General features: G+C 41.6%; 1 protein-coding gene across 3 annotated transcripts in view; it reads left to right on the plus strand.

Moving 5' to 3' along the window:
• ZBTB20 (zinc finger and BTB domain containing 20) overlaps positions 1-20876 on the plus strand; it is a 785132-nt gene that overhangs the window by 724855 nt on the left and 39401 nt on the right. For 2 of the 3 annotated variants that reach the window (XM_036849631.1, XM_036849632.1), the window contains 3 exons: positions 11576-11676; positions 19358-19521; positions 19898-20085. In XM_036849631.1, the coding sequence (XP_036705526.1) occupies positions 19511-19521; positions 19898-20085 (199 nt within the window). In that variant the 5' untranslated portion in view covers positions 11576-11676; positions 19358-19510. The remainder of the gene's footprint in view (positions 1-11575; positions 11677-19357; positions 19522-19897; positions 20086-20876) is intronic. The other variant, XM_036849633.1, reaches the window with a different exon arrangement.

Below are 20876 nucleotides of genomic sequence, written 5' to 3' on the forward strand. Positions count from 1 at the left end.
CCTTCCCCCACCCCAGACTTCTCATCTGTATAACTCGTGGTGGGGAGAACTCACTTTTAAAGAGTGGCCGTGAAAGTACCACGTAAGCTCTGATGGGTCTAAATCAGTGCAGGGATTGCCAGTAGTATCCCCCCATCTCCACCACGTGTGACAACAGGAGAGAGATGCAGAGATCTCAAATTTCACCTAGAACATAAAAGTAAACTATTTTTACATCAAAAAGAAGAAATTAAGATACTTTACTGCAGAAACTGCCCATGGCTCTCAGAAAGCAACAGCCTTGACCCAGTGGCCTGTGACACATTCAAAAGTCAGGCTACCCTTCATCTTTACTCTCAAATGTGTAAATTGTTCAGAAAGCAACTCTAAACAGGGACATGACAGAAAATTAGCTAAGCCATTTAGCTTCACCCACCCAATAATCTCCCACAATAAAAATTCCAGTTTTAAAAATGCTTATTATTGATTACTACTAATAATAAATAATACATTGTTATGAATTTTAACTAAGGACCAACACAGAATTTCCTATTATAGCATTTTTACCATTATCCTACTATTTTCATACATTATATAATACAATATATACCTATTTTGAAGTAAGCCTAAGTAAACATTTTAACTTATAAATAGTTTTCAATTAAATCTTTGGTTTGTATACCACTTTTTATCCAGGAAAATAGCAAAATACTTCACAAACTATACTTGAATGAAATTCATTTTCCCCTCTACCAAAATGTGAAAATCATATGTTGCTGCAGTTTTAAGGAAGAAAGCTACAGTCTGTTTCTCTCATAATCAAACTCCCTGAGTGGGCATCAAGAGACCAAATTTTTAGTCCTAGCCTCACTACAAACTCACTATTAGGGAATCCATTAAGTCCTAACTTCAGAATACATCTAATCTGAAAAACCCAAAGCCCCTTAATATCTGGTTATTGCACACTCGCCTGAGACTTCAAATCTGCTCAGTGGTCTATGTGGTATGGCAGAAAAAGAGCTTTACGGGAATGATGGAATTCACTGTTTGGGGGTAACATGTTGTGCTAGCAGCTGAGCTGTCTTAACTTCGTCAGTGCAACGTGTCTCCAGATCGACCCAAAGAGATAGAGGCTGGAAGATGCCTGGAAGGCCGGAGCACGTTCAGTCCTTTGACATCCTGCAGGTGGTTGCTACCCTACAGAATGGCATATTCTGTGTCCCAGGCATGGTGATAAGCAGTGGATCCTCGCACAAGACCGACTTCCTTGTGCAGGAAAAGAGGCTTTTCTTTATCAGCCAGGTACCACGATTTAATGATCATGAATGATGATTTCCTCATTGGTAGAGAGGCATTTGTGCCACTGGTTCCTTTCATGGGTCCTCTGATGGTCCCAGATTATTTTAGTCTTCTCTCCATTTGGAGTCAACTAATGCAAAGTCTCATCTTCACCTAAGAACAGAGCTGCCTTTGCTCTTCTAGATCTAGCCTTCATCTCCCCAAAGCATACATGTTACCATTTGTGGAGGTGATGATGGTAATAATGGATGGTGTTTCTTCCCCACAAGGTGGTGGTACATTCACCTGGGCCTTTAGCATATTAAACTGTCCCCATAGCTACAGAAATCAAGTTTTGACCTAACATGCCCCAGTGTTAACTATTTCTGTTCATGGCCTCTAATAATATGATTATAACCCCCTAGTATTGCACAAAGGGCCACCCTAGGTGCTGGAGTTTTTATAATGTGTAAACCAAGGTCTATGTCCTAGAGAATTTACATTCTTACCAGTGATAGAGGACACAGGGGTTAAACTACAACCATTTATCTAAGTGTTAAATGAGTAGCAGAGGTCAGCATGGGCTGAGACAGTTTTCATAACAGATACATGATTGATACAGGCCTTGAAAGAAAGGAAAAGCCTAGATAACAAAAAGGTCATAGAGGCCTTCCAAGCAGCCAAAATGGTATGTTCAGAGGCTCAGAGATACGAACGTGCTTAGTCTTTCTGACATTCTGTAAGTTAACCAGTTTAGACCAAATGGAGTATTGATGGAAAGGAAATCTGAGAGGGCTTATTTGATACAGATTCAGTGAACTAACATACCCAAGCTAAAGAGTTTAGAGCCAGGGGAAATCCATTAAAGCATCTTCTCTAAGCATATTCTGAAGTTAATAAATGTGCCGGTAGAAAGATGGGGGAGTGGGGGATGGTTCTGTAATCCAGTAAGTTTGGACAATGCTGGAGTCTTCAACACCTTTAATATCCTTATGGGCATTATGAGTTTGTAAGAGAGACATATCGTATTCTGTGTTTCCTGTATTTGTTTGACCAATGAACTTTTTTTGAGGTTCATCTTGAAGTTCTAGTGTCCTATAAAACTCACTTTGAGATATACCAGCTGGAAAGATTTTGAAGGGCAGGAGTAGACGACAGGGCAAAACACTATACTATAATGATTAATTTAGTACTATTATGAAGTACTAATAGTACTACTATTTTTTTCTGTCTTCAAGTACAGACAAAAAAAAAGATATCACTGATGGAACCAAAGGGAAGGATAGAGATCAGAAGTAGAGAGGATAAACTCCAAGATAGGAGGAGAATGTAAAAAAAGGTAAAGCTATATCTTGAGGAAACAAATGATAAAATTTCAGAGATATTGGAGAAGGAGATGAGAGTCAGTGAGCTTACCACACTGGATGCTCTAGATCCTCTTATTAATGTAGGAGGCACGGTCATCAACTGAAAGAGAATGAAGAATGAGACTTGATAAAGTAAAACGTATGAAGAAAAACTGCTGTAGGCTTGTACTCAGCAACAGCACTGAGCAGGAGTAAGGGTACAGATGGCATGCATGCGCAGGGTTTCGTACTGAGAGTGGGAGGGAATGGTGAGTGGTGACACGGATTCATAACTGAATAACATAAGAAGAGGCCCTGTTACATAGAAGGCCAGGGGAGCAAGGAAATCTGGAGAGTTGTTGAGAATAGCGTTGAAAATGGTTGATCATGGGGTAAGGTCAGACTGGACAAAGACATCCAGTGAAGCCAGCGGGAGCCTACTAATGGACCAGGTGAAACGAGTAGGTTCCTTAGGCATTAAGGAAGGGGAATTCTCAAGCTGGGGTTGGAACACTTGAGGTCAAATGTGAGGCCTCAAAAGAGTAATTTGGAATGAGAATGAGGGCTAAGAAGTAGCTGAAAAAGATGATGATAAAGGTCTGTCGAAAAAAATGGTAATGGGTTTTAGGTTGACATATTAATGAAAGTAGGGAGGGAAGACATAAATCAAGCATAGAAGGTTTTGGAAAAGTTTAAAAAAGGATTGAAGAAGGCATTAGTGGACCATGATGGAGAATCTAATACCATAAGCCTATGACGAGGACCTCAAATAAACCGCAGTGGAATGAAGGCAGGAGATCAGTTGTTTAGTGATCACAGCTTGGTGTAGGTTAAGCCCCAAAGCATTGTGGTTAAAACCTGGCCCTAGAGCCCTGCTTTGTTACCCTCTAGCTTCGTGATCTATGGCAAAAAAGAACTTCACCTTTCCTAAACATCAGCTTCCTCATCTATAAAATCAGAATATAATTCCCATCTCTGAAGAGTGAGTGTAAGAGATAAAGTTAAATAATGTATAAAAAGTGCCAAGCACAAGACTTGCTGCACGGTAAGCATTTAATACGGGTAGCCAGATTACTATGGAGGTGATGAAAGCAGGAAGAGGGAAGTGATTTTCACTTTGGAGACAGTGGCAATGTGTTCTTCTGGCTAATGCCATTTTGATGTTTCTCCATTTAGCCACAAATGTAATGATTAGTCCAGAAAACATGCTCAGTGCAAGGGGCAAAGTATAGATAACTCTGATATAACACCAAATAACATGCTGCACCCTAAATTGTTCTCATGTTGGAATCCTCATTACGGAGTTTAAAGTGACCTTATGACCAGGTCCTGCGGCAGCCTTTTTGGACCGGAAGATTCCAGTATCAAATGACTTAGAGAAGGGGTTTCCATCACCAGGTATTCATTAAAAACAGAAAAAGTATCATCATATGTATAAACACGTATATATGTGTATATATGCATATGTATGTGTGTACGTATATATCTATATCTGTATATCTATATATCTATCTCTCACCTGGTCCCAAAGATCTCTTATTTTAAAAACAAAAATCAACTGTACCTGACAACACTAAGGCTCCTGGGATGTGCAACTCTTATTAACAGAGTTTATGAATTGTCAAAGAGGAATCAAGATTCCTGTAGAGAAAATTAACATAGATTTAAAGGGACAAACAGTGAGTGGGAACTTCTATTGGCAGGGCTATCCCAGGGGTCCTCAGGCCACCAGAGGTACTTCTTCTGGACATGGGTATTAACTAGTGGTTAATTAAGGAGCTAAAATTTTTTTAAGTAAAACATTTCTTGTAGCATCAAAAAGCTGAAGATGGGGTTCCTGATTAGTTTTTCTGGCCATGATTGGTGCCTTATTCATTAAATGGTTTTCTCATCAGTTTCCAAGGAGGTGGGTTGGTAATATAGACTTGGGAATTCGTTTCAGGTAATTAGTTAAAAAGTTAAAAGTCAAACAGATTTCTTTAACAGGTTTAGTGGTTTAACAGGTTGATGAGCTACTTAATTCCCACATCTTTCTTCTCAGGGGACTATTAGAGTTTTAAAGGACTTTTAAAATCATAAAATTCACCTCCTTTTCTTACAGATGAAAAAGCTGAGCTACCTAGCAGTTAAATGACTCATCCAAGGTCATGCAGCTAGTTCTATGATTTTGCTCTTTCTTTCCTTACTCTTACTTCTTTTTAACGCTCTCCTTTTCTCTTTCACCAACATTCTCTGCACTCACAACCATCTCTCTGTTGATTATTTATTGCATTTATCCTTGCTTTACGAAATTTCCTGTGCCTCAGATTATAAGCTAGTGGGTCTTTGCCAATTAGTAACCCCTCACCACTAATTCATCACTACATTTGGGGGTGAAGAAAGGAGGGAAGTGGAACAATTTTAAATTTACTGTGATCTTTGAGACCGCTTTCTCTACACCTGGGAATCGCTGTTAGACAATTAAGGTTAGTAAAGTGCATTGAATTTCTCAGAGGAAAGGTGTTATTTGAATTATTACCAGATACTATTGTTAAAAATAACAATAATGTAAAAAAATAGGAACTTCATATGTTAGAGACATGATCATTTTAATTTCCAGTTGTGGGATCTAGAAATTATTTTTTTTCACGATGTGCTCTGTGCCAGAAACTCCTTGAATTATGTCTATTGCCCGATGACCTGACAAACTGGCCCAGAATCAGAAGTCAGGAATGCCGTGTGAGCTGTTAGCCAAATTGTTCAGCTCAAACTGCTCCTTTGAAAGCAACCCTCAGTAGGAAGGTGAGTGTCAGACATAGGACCTGTGGTACCAGATCAGTGTCATCAGCATCACCTGGGAGCTTGTTAGAAATGTAGAATCGCAGACTCCATCCCCAGGTACGCTGAATCAGAAATCTTGGGTGATTCATTTGTTCATTAGAGTTTGAGAAAACCAGTACAAGGCATCCTCATCTTCAACTAGAAAGGAGCTAGGAAGGAGTTATACTTATTGATAGTTTCTGAAAGAGTTCCTTCACCTGAGGTCTGTACTCCCAGTTCTTTCAGTGACTCTGAACCATTATGGAAATAACATAAACCTCTTTCTTGTGCTGAAATCACAGTGGGAACTAGAAATGTGTCCATGCTGTGTTGGAGCAGTTGTTGTGTAGTGAAAAAAGCACAGATTTAGAGTCAGAAAGATCTGGGTTTGAATTCTGGCCTCACTATCCACAGCTTTCTAATCTTGGAGTGGTTCATTAAGCACTCTGAGTCTCACTTTTCCACATCTGTAAAATGGGTATACTAACACCTACAGCACGACATGGCTGTGAGGATTAACTAAGAATGAACTTACACATAAAAGTTCCTCATGCAGTCCCTAACAACATTTAGACATCTAACAAATTATTGTTACTATTATCTTTTTTGTAAGCCTTTGTCAGAGAAGCCCCATCTGTGGTTTTAGAATGATTTGGTGTGACTTCCAGAGAAGGGGAATGGCCATACTGAAATGAGATCTCCGCAGAAAGTTCCTCACAGCAATCTGTGGCAGTGTGTTACATAAGAGCTCTGCTCTCTAAGGGCTTCCGAGACAGATCTGCAGAGCTGTCAACAATACAGCAGTCTGGAATGGAAATGACCCACTGTCTCCTCTGCCTCTGGCACCATTCAGAACCTTGCCAGCTGGGCTCCCAGGGCAGATTCTTTATTACAGTGATGATGTAAGTGGCAGAGAGAATAGCTGGATTTCCAGATTCTGGGAAAAATGTATGACCCCAGCAGCCTTTTACCTTTTGACTTAAAAACTGAGTGCACTGGATATGGACGCCATTGAAAAAGGATAAATATGAAACCTCATAAAGTCATTTTCACTGAGTCTTTTTTAGAGTATAACTACTCTTTAAGTAATGAAATATGACAAACCATGCAATAGTTCTAATTAAAAACCCTCAGGTGTGTGCTAAGGCAAGAGGGAAATAAGAAAAAGGAGAGAGGTTTTACCCAGTTTACCCAAAAGTGAAAGGAAAATCATAGCAAGAAAATGTGGAGCTGTGAAAGAGGAGTGTGATTAAAGGACAGAAAGATTATGTCTCCATTTAATTATAAAATGCACAATTTAAATCTAATGTTAGACATACTTAAAATGTACACTTATGTAATTACACAATGGGTGTGTATGCTTCCAGGTGATTTTTCACTGCATTGTACTGGACATATCGACCAGTGATTTCCTTTATCATTTTAATGTAGTTGCCAAGGGAAGAAAAGAGAAGGAAGCTCTGTCTGGTGAAGGGTTGATAACTGTCCAGCCATGTGATGGTTTAGTAAGAACTATGAGGAACTCTTGAGCCCAATTTGCTGTCTACGTGGGTGTTACTATTTAATGGATCTCTCAATGCATAGCATGGCTCCACCATACTGGCCAAAGAGAATATAATGACCAGCACCACGTTTCTCCTCTGGTGAGTAACAGTGAGTAAGGTGCTCACCTGGGGGAGACAGGTGAACTCTTGTAGGGCCGGAGGCTAGCATTTAAGAGCTGAGCTTTTCTGGACAAGTAAAATCTACTGAGATCCCCTGGAAAAGTCTGTTTTCCTCACCTAGGTAAACACTGTTACCCCCACAACGTGTTTTGTTGGGCATTACATCTTCAGGAGAAAGAAAATGATTCCGTCTGAGAATGAGGATAGAGAGGAGATTAAACAATTAATGTTTCGTCTACCACAAGAGAAGAACAAGGGACGAAAATTAGAACAGACCTGGGAGCAGTCATCTATCCTTTTCTACAAGTAGATTGGTGATATAATGAAAGGAAAATAAGTAAAAATTTAAACAAGCCTATAGGATAAATACTGGGCAAAGCGAGGTGGAAAAAGATTTATTGGTGTGGCATAATAGCAAGATTGCCAATAGCCTATGTTTCTGTAAGATGAATTTAACCATAGAATTACCGCAGCATGTTCTCACCAAGAACTTCAGCTGAACCCCCTGCTTTTCCAAAGCGTGAGAAATTTCTTCATTCTGCTTTTTCACCCTGAGTTGAATCACCCCAGTGGTATTTGCAGTATTGTCACAATTGTTTCTGCTGGTAATGTTAAAAAGGTTTGCTTCCTTGTTCTTTAAATCCATCCTCATTTTTTAAACATCAGTTAACTATAAAAGGACATTTATTAGTTTGATTTATTGAAGTGAATAAGTGAAACAAAGTTTTTCTTTTTGTGGAACACAGTGTATCCTTGCAGGCTGTGCACCCAACCCCTCACTCTCTCTGGTCTGGTCACTGCTGATGGTCTGCTGGGTCTATTGGTGCCAAGCAACACCGGTAGATATTCAGAGATTTGTGACCTTTTCTATCAATTGTCGTTGCTCAGCTGCTAGTAAGGATGTGGCCTTGAGCAAGTCAGTTCCCTTGATCTCCTCATCTGAAAAATGAGGGGTTGGAGTAGATGAGCTTTAAGGTCTTTCCAGTTCAATCTCAGCTTCCATGACTCTAAGCAAGCATCTTTATTGCTTTTATTTTCTTTAATAAACTTTTTATTTTAGAACTTTTTAAACTTTTTACTTTATATTGGAGTATAGTTTATTAACAATGTTGTGAAAGTTTCGGGTGTACAGGAAAGTGATTCAGTTATATGTATACATGTATCTATTCTTTTTCAAATTCTTTTCCCATTTAAGTTGTTACATAACATTGAGCAGAGTTCCCTGTGCTGTACAGTAGGTCCTTGTTGGTTATCTGTTTTAAATATAGCAGTGTGTACATGTCAATCCCAAACTCCCTAACTATCCCTCCCCCCACACCCTTCTCCCCTGGTAACCATAAGTTAGTTCTCTAAGTCTGTTTTGTAAATAAGTTCATTTGTATCATTTCTTTTTAGATTCCACATACAAGTGATATCATACATTTCTCTTTCTCTGTCTGACTTACTTCACTCAGTATGACCATCTCTAGGTCCATCCGTGTTGCTGCAAATGACATTATTTCATTCCTTTTAATGGCTGAGTAGTATTCCATTGTATATATGTACCACACCTTCTTTATCCATTCCTCTGTTGATGGATGTTTAGGTTGCTTCCATGTCTTGGCTATTGTAAACAGTGCTGCAATGAACTGTATCCTTTCGGACCATGTTTTTCTCTGGATATATGCCCAGGAGTGGGATTGCTAGATCATATAGTAGCTCTATTTTTAGTATTTTAAGGAACCTCCATACTGTTCTCTATAGTGGCTGTACCAATTTACATTCCCACCAACAGTGTAGGAGGGTTCCCTTCGCTCCACACCCTCTCCAGAATTTATTGTTTATGGATTTTTTGATGATAGTCATTTTGACTGGTGTGAGGTGATATCTCATGGTAGTTTTGATTTGCATTTCTCTAATAATTAGTGATGTTGAACGTCTTTTCAGGTGCCTCTGGGCCATCTGTATGTCTCCTTTGGAGAAATGTCTGTTTAGGTCTTCTGCCCATTTTTTGATTGGGTTGTTTGTTTTGATGATATTAAGCCTCATGTGCTGTTTGTAAATTTTAGGGACTAATCCCTTGTCAGTCACATCATTTGCAAATATTTTCTCCCAATCTGCAGGTTGTGTTTCTGTTTTATTTATGGAAAGACCTTAAAGCTCATCTACCCCAACCCCTCATTTTTCAGGGGGGTTTCCTTTGCTGTGCAGAAGCTTTTGAGTTTAATTAGGTCCCATTTGTTTATTTTTGTTTTTATTTCCATTACTCTGGGAGATGGATCAAAAAAAGATATTGCTGCGATTTATGTCAGAATGTTCTGCCTATGTTTTCCTCTGAGTTCTATAGTGTCCGGTCTCACATTTAGGTCTTTAATCCATTTTGAGCTTATTTTTGCGTATGTTATTAAAGAATGTTCTAATTTCATTTTTTTACATGTAGCTGTCCAGTTTTCCCAGCACCATTTATTGAAGAGACTATCTTTCCCCTATTGTACAGTCTTGCCTCCTTTATCATAGATTAATTGACCATAGGCATGTGGGTTTATTTCTGGGCTTTCTATCCTGTTCTATTGACCTATATTTCTATTTTTATGCCATTACTGTACTGTTTTGATGATTATAGCTTTGTAGTATAGTCTGAAGTCAGGGAGCCTGATTCCTCCAGCTCCATTTTTCTTTCTCAAAATTGCTTTGGCTATTTGGGGTCTGAATCAGCAGACATCAGCTGAGCACTAACCTGTGTGCAAGGCATTGCACTCTATGGGTACAAAGTAAAAAGTACACAGAGTAAAAATGGCCTCTGCCTTCAAGAAGCTTAAGGGGGGGGGGAGATAAATTACACAAATAATTATTAGAGTCCATAGAACGTGGGAAGGGAGTGGTGCAAAAAGTGCTTAAGGATTTGAGAAGGGCACTTTCCTTTGGAAAATGTCTCATAAGCAAGGTGGTGTTTGGATGACCCCTAAAGAAGCTCTATGTAGACATTGGGAAAGGGGAGGAAAGACCATGACCATGGTGAGAACAAGTGGGACTTCTGCAGTGTAGAATGCACTGTAGAAAAAAAGAGTAAGAAATTAGATTGGGGCTATATTGTAGGAGGCTAGAATGCCAAGCTGAGAAGTTTGCATTTGATCCAGTAAGCAAAGAGCAAAGGAGTAATGTGTTTAGAATGGTGCTTTAGAACAGTAAATGTAGTGTTGTTGTGAAGGATGGACTAGAGGTACAGAGGATCTGGGGGAAGGGAAGCCGGTTAGGAGGCACTCACAGAAATCCAGGCAACACGTGATAAAACGATAAATAGGTGTTGGGATAAAAAGTGAGTATTGATTCACAGCCTGAGTAAAAACCACAGGAGTTGGCAGCTGATTGGATATGGGAAATGAAAGAAAAGGAGGAACTAAAGAAGACTCCTCAGTTGTAGGCACAAGTAACTGGACGAAGATGGTACCAGTAGCAGGAAATGGGAAGGCTGGAGAAGGAACATATTTTGAGGGAAAGGCAATGAATTCTGCTGGAAACTTTCTGCATTAGAAGTGCCTGTGCAGTGTATGATGGAGATGTGAGCTTCTCAAAGTTAGAGGCCCCATCTTATTCATCTTTTCTAGGTGCCTAATAGAGTCTATGTAAACAATGAATGAATGAACAAACAAGCAAATGAATCAGCGAACTGATAAGCAGCAGTTATTTAGAATGCGGGTCTGGAGCTCTGTAGACAAGCGAGAACTAAAGATAGCCATGTGGGTGTTCTCTATGGAGAAGTGACTGTTGAGGCCATGGAGGGTGGCTGTGTAGGCAAAGCTTGAGGAGAGAGAGAATCTTGAGGCCTGTCTGCATTTAGGAAACAGGAGAGAGAAGGCAGGCCAGTGAAAGAGGCAGAAGAGAACTGAGAGCGGGAAGTCAGGATGATGCAGCGTCCCAATGAGAAGGGAGGAGAGTTTCCGGAATAAAGTGGTCATCAGGGCGCAGTGTGGCCAAAGGGGAAAGTCCTGGGAAAAGACCTCTGGGCCTGAGGCTCTGAGACAGACAAGGGTCCATTCTGTAGCCCCTGAGGCTGAACTCCTCGGGGTTAGAGGATATGGCAGAAAACAGAGGCTGTAGTGAAGGGTGGAGAGAAGGCAAGAGCTCAGAAACATGGCCAGGTCAGTGGGCGTTTTTAAGATAGGCAAGAATCTCAGAGCAACAGTGAGAGAGAGATTGCGGTGGAATGAACACTGGAAGAAGAGTCCGCTGTGGCCAGGCTTCCCCTACCCTCACCCTCCACCTCAACTCCAACTCAGGATCACACCGTCAGCTCCACACTGGCGGGTGCTGTTGACAGCTTCACACCAGACAGGCAGTCCGGTGGAAACACTGAAAATGGGGCCTGGGCAACACCCTCTCCATCCCCCTCCCCTGACTCAGTGTTCTCTGGTGCAAAGTGCAGGACCCGACTCTCAACCAAGTCCCACGGTTCTGGCTCTGTAGAATGAGTGATCACCATCACCTCTTCATTTAACAGCGTTATCTTTGTTTGTTCCTTGTCTGATCCAGATGCAGCCGCTCTCTGTTCCCTGCCCCAATGAACATCTGCACTAGGCCCAAGCCTTGGAGTGATTTACCTGAAGAGTGACACCATTTATTTGAAAACTACTGTGAGTACATTATGCCTCCAATGAAAGGCTTCTTAGTTCACTTTGTTTAATTTTTTTAAAAAACTCACACAATTGTAAGCGCAGATGAAATTTTAGATGGCGTCATCTCTTGGATGCGGCAAGGTGACCAGACTCCGTCCTGAAGTGCCTGCACTGGTTCTCCGCTTCCAGCCTGCAGTGCGCACCCTGGTAGCATCGCGCCCGCCTCGCTGGGGGGCTGCGCTGAGCTGCATCTGAGCGCACCTTGCAGGGACCGGTGCTGTTCTGCTTGGTCATCTCGCCTCTGCCTGAAGCGGTGGCAGCTCCAGCCCTATCTGTTTGCTTCTCATCCCCCTTCTTTGCCACTCTGTTGAATCTCACTGCAGCTTGTCATTTCATGCCACCCTGGACACATCCGTGAGCCAGCTTTCCGTGCCTGTGTCCACCTGTGATGTAGCTGCATCTCTGTGTCCCGTGCTGTGGTCTCCGTGTTACTCAAGGGGGCCAACACCCACCCTTGCAGCTGCGGGTCTTCAGCCATATCTCTAAACCATTGTGCCCAGGTCAGCTCTGCCCTCTGGATGCATAGCTCTGAGTGCTTGATTTAGCTCCCTCCACATCAGACATTTACGTAGGAGAAGTACAACCCATGCAAGTCAAGTTGCAGAAATAAGTTGGGGTAGGAGCTATGAGGCCTACAGAAAAATACTGATGAAAGAGTGATCATTCATCCATTGATCATTGCTAGAAGTAACAGATGAATATATGCTCAAGTATTCATTGATCATTGCTAGAAGTAACAGATGAATATATGCTCAAGTATTCATTGATCATTGCTAGAAGTAACAGATGAATATATGCTCTCTTTTACTAGAAAAGCCAGAAATTTAAATTACTTAGAGGCTATGCATGCAAAATAATTATACATTTTAGAACAAAAACTCATTCTGGTTGTTATACTTACACATTCTCCTATATGGTGTGAGGCAGGTAACGGGATGGTGTTTTACAGACATCTCTGTTACTGGAAAACGCCAAACCTGGGAGACTAACATCCCTCTCAGGCTTCAGGTAGGATTTTCACATTCATATTTTTTATGTCTTTAGCTATTCTGGCATAAATCAAACCCAAAGGGATGAAGTCAGAGTTTTGTGTTGTTTTATTTTGCTTTGCATTTTACCTTTAATGCTGTCAGTCACCTGAATTGTAATTGGTGGTGACGGATATGAAGGCAATAGGCAGGCCTGCCTGGCCAGGTTGGAGGTGGGAACCATCAGACTGATCTACAGTACTAACGGGCTCGAGGGACTGAGGACTAAAGACATGATAAAAGGTCAAAAATAGAGTGTCCTCATTCCATACCCATACAAGGAACTTGCTTGTGTAAGCACCTTCATTCGTCCTTAAGTTCAAGCGAAAGAATGCGTTAGAAATCCCCACATCTGGACAGTTTTCTGAGTTTTTCTTCATCACAGAGTAATTATTGCTGGTGCAAGTATCACAGGCACACCAGGATGCAGCCTGTTTCCAAAGTTTCAGCCTGGTTTATCCTTTGGGAGGGAAGAGAGTCTTTGCCACTCCTACCTTCCTGTACTGCAGAGAACCCATAACCAGACCTAGAAATCAGGAGCTAAGATTTCCTAAAAATCTCCGGGAAGCCCACAAGGGAGCCTCTGTTTGTGCCATTAGACATATTTCCCCTATGCAGAATGCCAGTGCCTGCATTCATGTTTTGCAGGTCCTAGAGAATGGACAAATTGGGTTCTAATCCTTGCAGCCTTTGCTTTTCAGAAACTCAGCTTCTCATGTGTAAAAGAGAAATAATAAAACTTACAGAGGCTTGATAGGTGCAAAACCTTCATTGAGTGAGGTGAATATGGTATAAAAATGTGGACTAATTTCAAATGTATCCCTCCCTATGGATTCACAATACCTGGGTGAAGTCTCAAGGCCTGGAGGTGGGTAAGGAGTGGGTGAGTGTTAGATTTTAAAGCCTCCCCACTCCCACACCACCTGCACAACTGGGCTCGGCAACCTGCCTACTTACCTGGATTGTTGCAATGACTAAATGAGATAACGTATATGTCGCGTCTGGCACAGCAGACATGAGTATATTTACTCAGCCAACTAAAATTTACTGGGCATTTACTATGTGCCAGGCACTGTTCTAGGCACTAGGGGTGTGGCACCGAACAGAACAAACCAAAAATCCTTGCTCTCACATAGCTTATGTTCAGTTTTCTTCCCCCATAAATTACAAATAGACAAAACAGGTAAATGGACACTAAGAGAGAACTGATTTCATTTGATTTGCTGTGTCTTTCCTTCCAGAAAGTATAATTGGGAAGAAAAGGGTAAAGGAAATGGAGAGGGGAAAAATAAGTATGCTTATTCATCTCCCCCTCACCCCTGACACACACACAAAAAACCCCAGAACATTCTCTGCCCTGATACATGGCCCAGGAGACCGACCTCTCTGGACCACGTTACCTAGGCTGCCTTCTCCTCTGGCTTCCCTTTGAATTTAGGCAATAGGAGGCAACAGAAAGAGACATGAGAGTGGGAGGAGAGTGGGGTCAGGGTATTATGAGTCCAGCCCCTTCCCTACTCCAGTTCTGACTAGACTTAGGGAACTCCACACCTTTCCTCGCTCCTTCGGTTTAGCAGTTTAAAGCTGAGATTAACAACCTCGCACCATTGCTAGTCCCTGGTGTATCACCATCCCTTGAGGATCCCTTAACCTCCTCTGTACCCCAGTAGAGAGTCCTTTCATTAAACGCTTTTCAGTTAAAACCTCTGAGTGTGCCATCTGTTTCTTGCCAAGATCCTGACTGATACAGTGAGGGAGAAATATACTGAAAAACATTATAAATCAACCTTGCCAAGAAGGTTGAAAAATTGAGGGAATAAAATATTTTAATCATGAAAACATCTTAAATGGATCTGAGAACATTAGACCAAGCGGTGAAAGGATAAATTGTAAGAAGACGTGATAAGATAGAGTACCAAAGGTTGGTTTCAATGAATAGACCATAGTGCTCAGGTTTGATGGGCTTCTCTAGGCCAAGTGTAGCTTGCTTGACTCTCAACTTCAAGAGGAGCTAATAGTGTAGTAGCAGCAGTGACAAACACGTGAACAGAAAGAAGGTGTCAGGGGGGTGATACGGTAAAATCCAAGTGTTGAAGAAGAGTTTGCTTATCCTAGCATTCTTTCTGCCTTTGCTGAAATTACAATCCATTTGCCCCTGCCCAAATCTAGATATTAAAAAAGATAAAGCGGGGTGGGATAGGGAGGGTGGGAGGGAGGGAGACACAAGAGGGAAGAGATATGGGAACATATGTATATGTATAACTGATTCACTTTGTTATAAAGCAGAAGCTAACACACCATTGTAAAGCAGTTATACTCCAATAAAGATGTGAAAAAAAAAAAAAGATAAAGGAAGTGCCTCCTTCTAGGTGAAATGATGAAAACCGCAGAACTGATGCTTTCTGTGAAAGAGCTACCCTCATGGGGCACTGACCGTGTGCCAGCGCTATGCCAATCACTTGACAGGAAGTGTCTTATTTAATCCTCACATCAGCCCTAGAAGGTATTATTATTTCCATTTTACAGATGAGGAAACTGAGGCCCAGAGAAGCAGAGGAATCTGCCTAGGGTGCACAGCTACTGATAGAGCTCAGTTCTACTACCAACCCCCACTGGGGTGGTTTGTTACCACCTCCCCTTTGCCCCTCTTCCCAAACACTCTACTAAGCCTCTTCCATGTATTATTGGGAAGGAGAGCAAAGAAATAGTTACCACACCAAAACGATTGGGGTGGGGGAAGGACTTCATGAGCAAGGTCATGGGTCAAAATTGTCATGATCCAGTGACTGAGTATTTATCAAAAAGAGGTTCTGACTAATTCTTTTCCATCCAACCAGGCTGATAAGTGGAAGGCATGTTAATGTGCAGGAGAGGGTGGGAGCCCAGCGAAGAGAGAAAATTGGGAGAGGGGGACAGAAGAGAACACTCTTTTCTCAGCAGCCCCCGGAGACTGATGAGAGCTCACACAGATAAAATATTTATTTTCCATATGTTGCCGAAAGCATTGCCATCACTGTATGTGTGCAATATGTGCAAAGAAGTGTGAAATCTATACATCAAATGCCACCGACCTAGTTAATTTCCGTGCATTTAACATGCTTAATACCTACCATCTCCTCAGTATGTTTTCATGTATATTTCTTGACACATAAAATACGGTCTTAATAAGGAAAGAGCCGGCATCATCCACAGCCTTACTCACTGCTATGTTTCAGCCCAAAACTTGTTGCCAGGGCCAGCACAATGAGAGTTAAAAACCAGTAGGTCCCGCTGGCTAACTCAGCCTCCCGTCACCTTAAATCGCCTTCCCCGTTCTTGAAACAGCCTTCTTCTCATAACAGAAATGTCTGTAGTGGGGAGATGAAAATGTTTTTGTTCTCTTTGGACAATTGGGAGATAGAATGTCAGAACTGACCGTTGAAACGCAGGTGCCTGCGGCCACACTTTTTTTGAATGCAGAGCTCCACCCGTGCGGCGGGAGGAAGTGCACAGTGATTGGTCTGTTTCTCTGCGGAAGTGTTCGCGTACACCCAGTTTTGCTTTGCATGTATTTACGAAACATCTGCCCGTTTCTTGTTCTTAAATCCTTCCCCCTCACCAGCCCCCTTTCTCCTTTCTCCCATTTTCTTTCTTTGTTGTCGTTGGCTCGCCTAATTTTTCATTGGAGCTTTCATTTTCCGGTTGAGGGGCGACTTCATCAGAGTGTATAATTTTAACATTGAGGGAGGGAGGGAGGGAGGGAGAGAGGGAGAGAGAGAGAGAGAGAGAGAGGGAGAGGGAGGGAGAGGGAGAGGGAGAGGGAGGGAAAAGAAAGCAAGAGGCTAAGCGGCCGGCCAGAGCTTGGCAAACCAACCTTTGGCATGGTGACCAGAAGGAAGGTTCTGGTGTGGTGGGGAGTTTGCCTGACATGCTGCCTGGAGTCCGCCTGTGTGCTGCTGCCCTCTACAGGCTCCAGGGAATAGTGCACAGCCACCGAGGCTTGGAGAGACTTGCCCTCAGATGTGCTGTGCTTATATAATTCTTTTACACAGCCAAAGAAGGTATTTTCAATTAATTAATAAGGACTTGCTTTTTCCTCCTTAATGAAATATGAACTGCAAAAATAGGGTGAAAATAACTGCACCTGTGCCTGTCTAGATGTAGATTGCTGCTACGTTTTAGTGTTTCTCAGCTCTGGAAAAAGGAGTCCAAAAGAACTATTAGAGAGAGTGAGATGGAAAATGAATTGTTTCTAAGGACAATGAGTGTCTCTCTGTTATCTGTGCAGTTGGGAAACGGCCCAGTGGTCTAAGGACAAGTAAAGTGATATTAGGCAAATGAAGGGGTGAGCCCAAAGGTTGAGTTTTCAGTATTTTCTGTTTGTAGAAGTGGTTTCAGTGCCTCTGTGCTCTGAATGTTCTCCAGAGGTGACCCCCGAGACAACAAACAGGAGAATATGGTGCAAGATGTCAGTTAGAAAGCAGGATCAAATCCAGGGAAGGAAGCAAGGCCATTGATATAAAGAACAATACAACTTTTGCAGAGTTAAAAATAAAAGAGTAATGTTGGTGGGTTGACCACGTACTCATGTTTGGAAGAGGGCTTCCTTAATTTCCTGAAGCACACATCTGAAACTAGCCTAGGCCTTGTTTATGAGTATCAGAAATAATTTTTTTTTTTCCGTTAAGTGATGTCTGTCAGTGTTTCATCCCAATATTTAAATGATTCATGAGGACCAGCCTAGCTTCAGTGGGCAAAGTGGTCCTACTCTTATCAAATGCATTTCGTAGATTCAAAGGAAAAGCAGCCAGTCAAGGTAGGTTTCCCTGCTGCATAAAGAATAGGAAACTTAATTGGGATTCAGACTATAACTATTCTCAGAATATACTTTAATTTCAACTCAATTTCATTCCATCAACACACCTATATTGAATGACAGCTTTGTCTAAGCAACTCTGCTTAACAGTATACACTAGACAGCAAATCTGGGAGGGCAGAAACTAGGCTTGTTTTATTTCCTAGCCCATGCTGGCACATCATAAGCATGTAACAAGTATTTGTGAAATGAATACATGAATAAATGAATAGTGGGAGGGAAGGAAGAAGGAACGAATGGGTGAACACAGGGACTTCAAAAATAGCTATGACATGTTTTTCGCCCTCAGAGAGTTTACAGTCTCATAGACATGGAATTCACCTTGACTGTCAGCCTAACGTGGTCATCTCAGATTTAGTGAATCAAAGCTGTGAGAGTAGAGAAGTCAAGGAGGATGGGAGTCAGAAAGTAAACAACAGTCTAAATAAAAAGTGTTATGGTGATAGCAATGGAAATATAGATGTGCAAAATATGAAGGAAGCACAATTGTCAGGACTTGACAAACTGGCTTTAAGGCAGAGGAAGGCGTATGACCCTGAGGTTTCCAACCCGGTGACAAACCTGGTGACAGACAGCAGTGATAGAAATAGGGACCGTAGAGGAAACGTTGGTTTCCATGGAAAAAAACGAGTTGGGCTTTGGAAACTTTGATCTCGGATACTTCCCTACACTGAAAACCAGAAACGAGCTCCTTGAAGGTCCATGTAGACCCTCAAGATTTGGGGGTTTGTTTCTTAGTCACCCATTCAACAAAGAGTGGGTAAAGGAATCCAATTTGTTGCTTTTGTACTGGCTTCCTCCATCCTGAAAAATATGTCTGAAAGCTCTCCTTCTATTTTCATCTTTACCATGCCATCTCTGCCTCCTGCCCTCTGGAAAAGCAGATTTGATTTCACAACCTGTTGGACCAGAAACACAGCATGCTAATCATAACACCATATTCTGCGAGGGCAGATTTAACTACCCAGTACAACAAATTTCAATACAAAATATTCTGTATAACAAGTCCATTGCCGTGCTTAGAGAAACAAGGGAAACATGGGAACAGACCTACTTACAACAAATTCTGTACCACACATATTCTCCTACCAAAAAAATAAGAAAATACTTTTTCTGTTCACCATACACATGATGATAAAAAAAGGCACAGAACCAAGAAAATTGGGGGGATGTTCAGGGTATGACAAGTAATCCAATCGGGTTTGACTAGGGCCTAGGGTGCATGCAGCATAAGCTAAGTATTTATTCATTTACATCAGTTGCATGGTCCTAGGGAGAGGAGCTGACTGATGGCTGAGCTCTTTTACTTCTTATTCCTGGTCCCAAACAACAATTAGTGACAATTACTCTCTAATTCCCTTCACCCATCTCTTTTCAAACACACAGTCCCAAACACACAATCACACTCCTGTACTCCAGGATCATGCACTAAATCAAAAAACAAAGGGAATCTTAAGCTTCACGTGGGTAAAGAGTTGGAATAGAGGCTCTCTGTGTGACACCTTCCTTCTTTACCTACTGGAGTCTAAGCTCTTCTTTTCACTTTTCATTTGCTGCTTTAACAAATCCTTTCATCACTACCCCTCTCATCTGTACAACCTGCAAATTTAGATTGTGATTTAAAATTATGTGTTGATCTAAAATAAAATCTAATAACAGCAAGAAAGTTGACTGTTACATAATGTGTTCCATGAATAGAAACTGAAAACCGGAAGGAACCTTTAAGGCCTTCTAATCCAAGCCCTTTATTTTACAGATGAGGAAACTGAAGCCCAGAGAGGTGAAGTGAGGTGCCCAAGGCCACACAGCAAGTTAGAGGCACAGCTAGTACCATAGCTCAAGTCTCCAGACTCCCAGTCCAGTGCTCCTCCCATTACTCCACGGGTCCTGTCTCTAAGCTCCCTGACAAATGCTAGAACGGTAAAACCTCCACTAGTATTTTTCCAGACCATGTTAAAACTCTTAACGGGGGAAAAAAGGATGCTTTCTTGGATAATGTCAGCCATACGTAGCTCAAGCTGTCTAAAGTTCTGGGACAGGGTCTTTTTATGCAGCCAACAGAGTCCAAATGTGGTGCTGTTTGCTTGGCCCATATGCTTTCATGTGTTCCCAGTTAGGCCATTACTGGAGGGAAAAAAACAAGAATCAGCTTGTTTTAAAACAAGGGACATACTGGACTCCCTCCCATCCCCCCTCAGAAAAAAAAAAAAAATCAAGTTATCTTTAACAGATTCTAAAAATGCCTTTTCCCAAATATGCAGTCAGTTCCTTCAAAGGGCCCTTTGTTTATTTTCAGGAAGAAACCCAAGACAGCTGAAAACCAGAAGGCATCTGAGGAGAATGAGATTACTCAGCCGGGTGGATCCAGCGCCAAGCCGGGCCTTCCCTGCCTGAACTTTGAAGCTGTTTTGTCTCCAGGCCCAGCCCTCATCCACTCAACACATTCACTGACAAACTCTCACGCTCACACCGGGTCATCTGATTGTGAGTACACCACTTACACCACTAAGGTGATGGTGTCTTTGCGGTGCTGGGAGCAGGCTTCTCCCCCGGGTTCGGGCTTTTTTGCGTTCAGAGCAAGCTGTTTCCATTCGGTCTTCTAAAGTAGCCAAAAGTAACTTGCCACCATTTTGAGTCAGCCAACATCTATATTTTCAAAGCTAGAGTGTATTTCAAAACCAGGTGACCAGCCATTTGGCCTCAAAAGGCTGATTAATTACATCAATCACATTCTCTTTCATAACATTAACTCAAAAACAGAAGCCGTGTTGCTGTTTTCTAATTATTCTTTTGTCCCCGTGATCTGAATAATGGTGCTTCCACCATGACAAAATTGAACAACCAAATATGGACCTCAAAAGGAAACTTCCATTTTGAGATTACATAACACAAGTCAGCTTTGCATTAGTTATTGTAGCTTGGCTGAATTTCTGTCTTTCCAGTTTTTAATTTATTTTGAAGTGGTTAAAGGACAGCATAAATTTACAGAAGAAAAGAGAATGGCTTCCAAGAATTCAGAAGCCACCCAGACTTCACGTAGCCAATAAGAATTTAGGTTAAAAATATTTTTTAATTAAAAAAACTGCCTATGGGCTAAATTTGGAAAAGGGCAGCTTAATGAGATTGTCACTACTGAAATCACTCCGTTGCTGTTTGTTTTTGCTGTCTTCCCAATAATCTGAGAGTCGTCACTTCTTCAAATTCTATTTTAAGAAAGTTGATAAATCACGTTTGGGAGGTATTTTCTGAAACGTAACTCAATACTTCAGAGAGAA

The sequence above is a fragment of the Balaenoptera musculus genome, chromosome 4 (assembly GCF_009873245.2).
Source record: "Balaenoptera musculus isolate JJ_BM4_2016_0621 chromosome 4, mBalMus1.pri.v3, whole genome shotgun sequence".
NCBI lineage: Eukaryota > Metazoa > Chordata > Mammalia > Artiodactyla > Balaenopteridae > Balaenoptera > Balaenoptera musculus.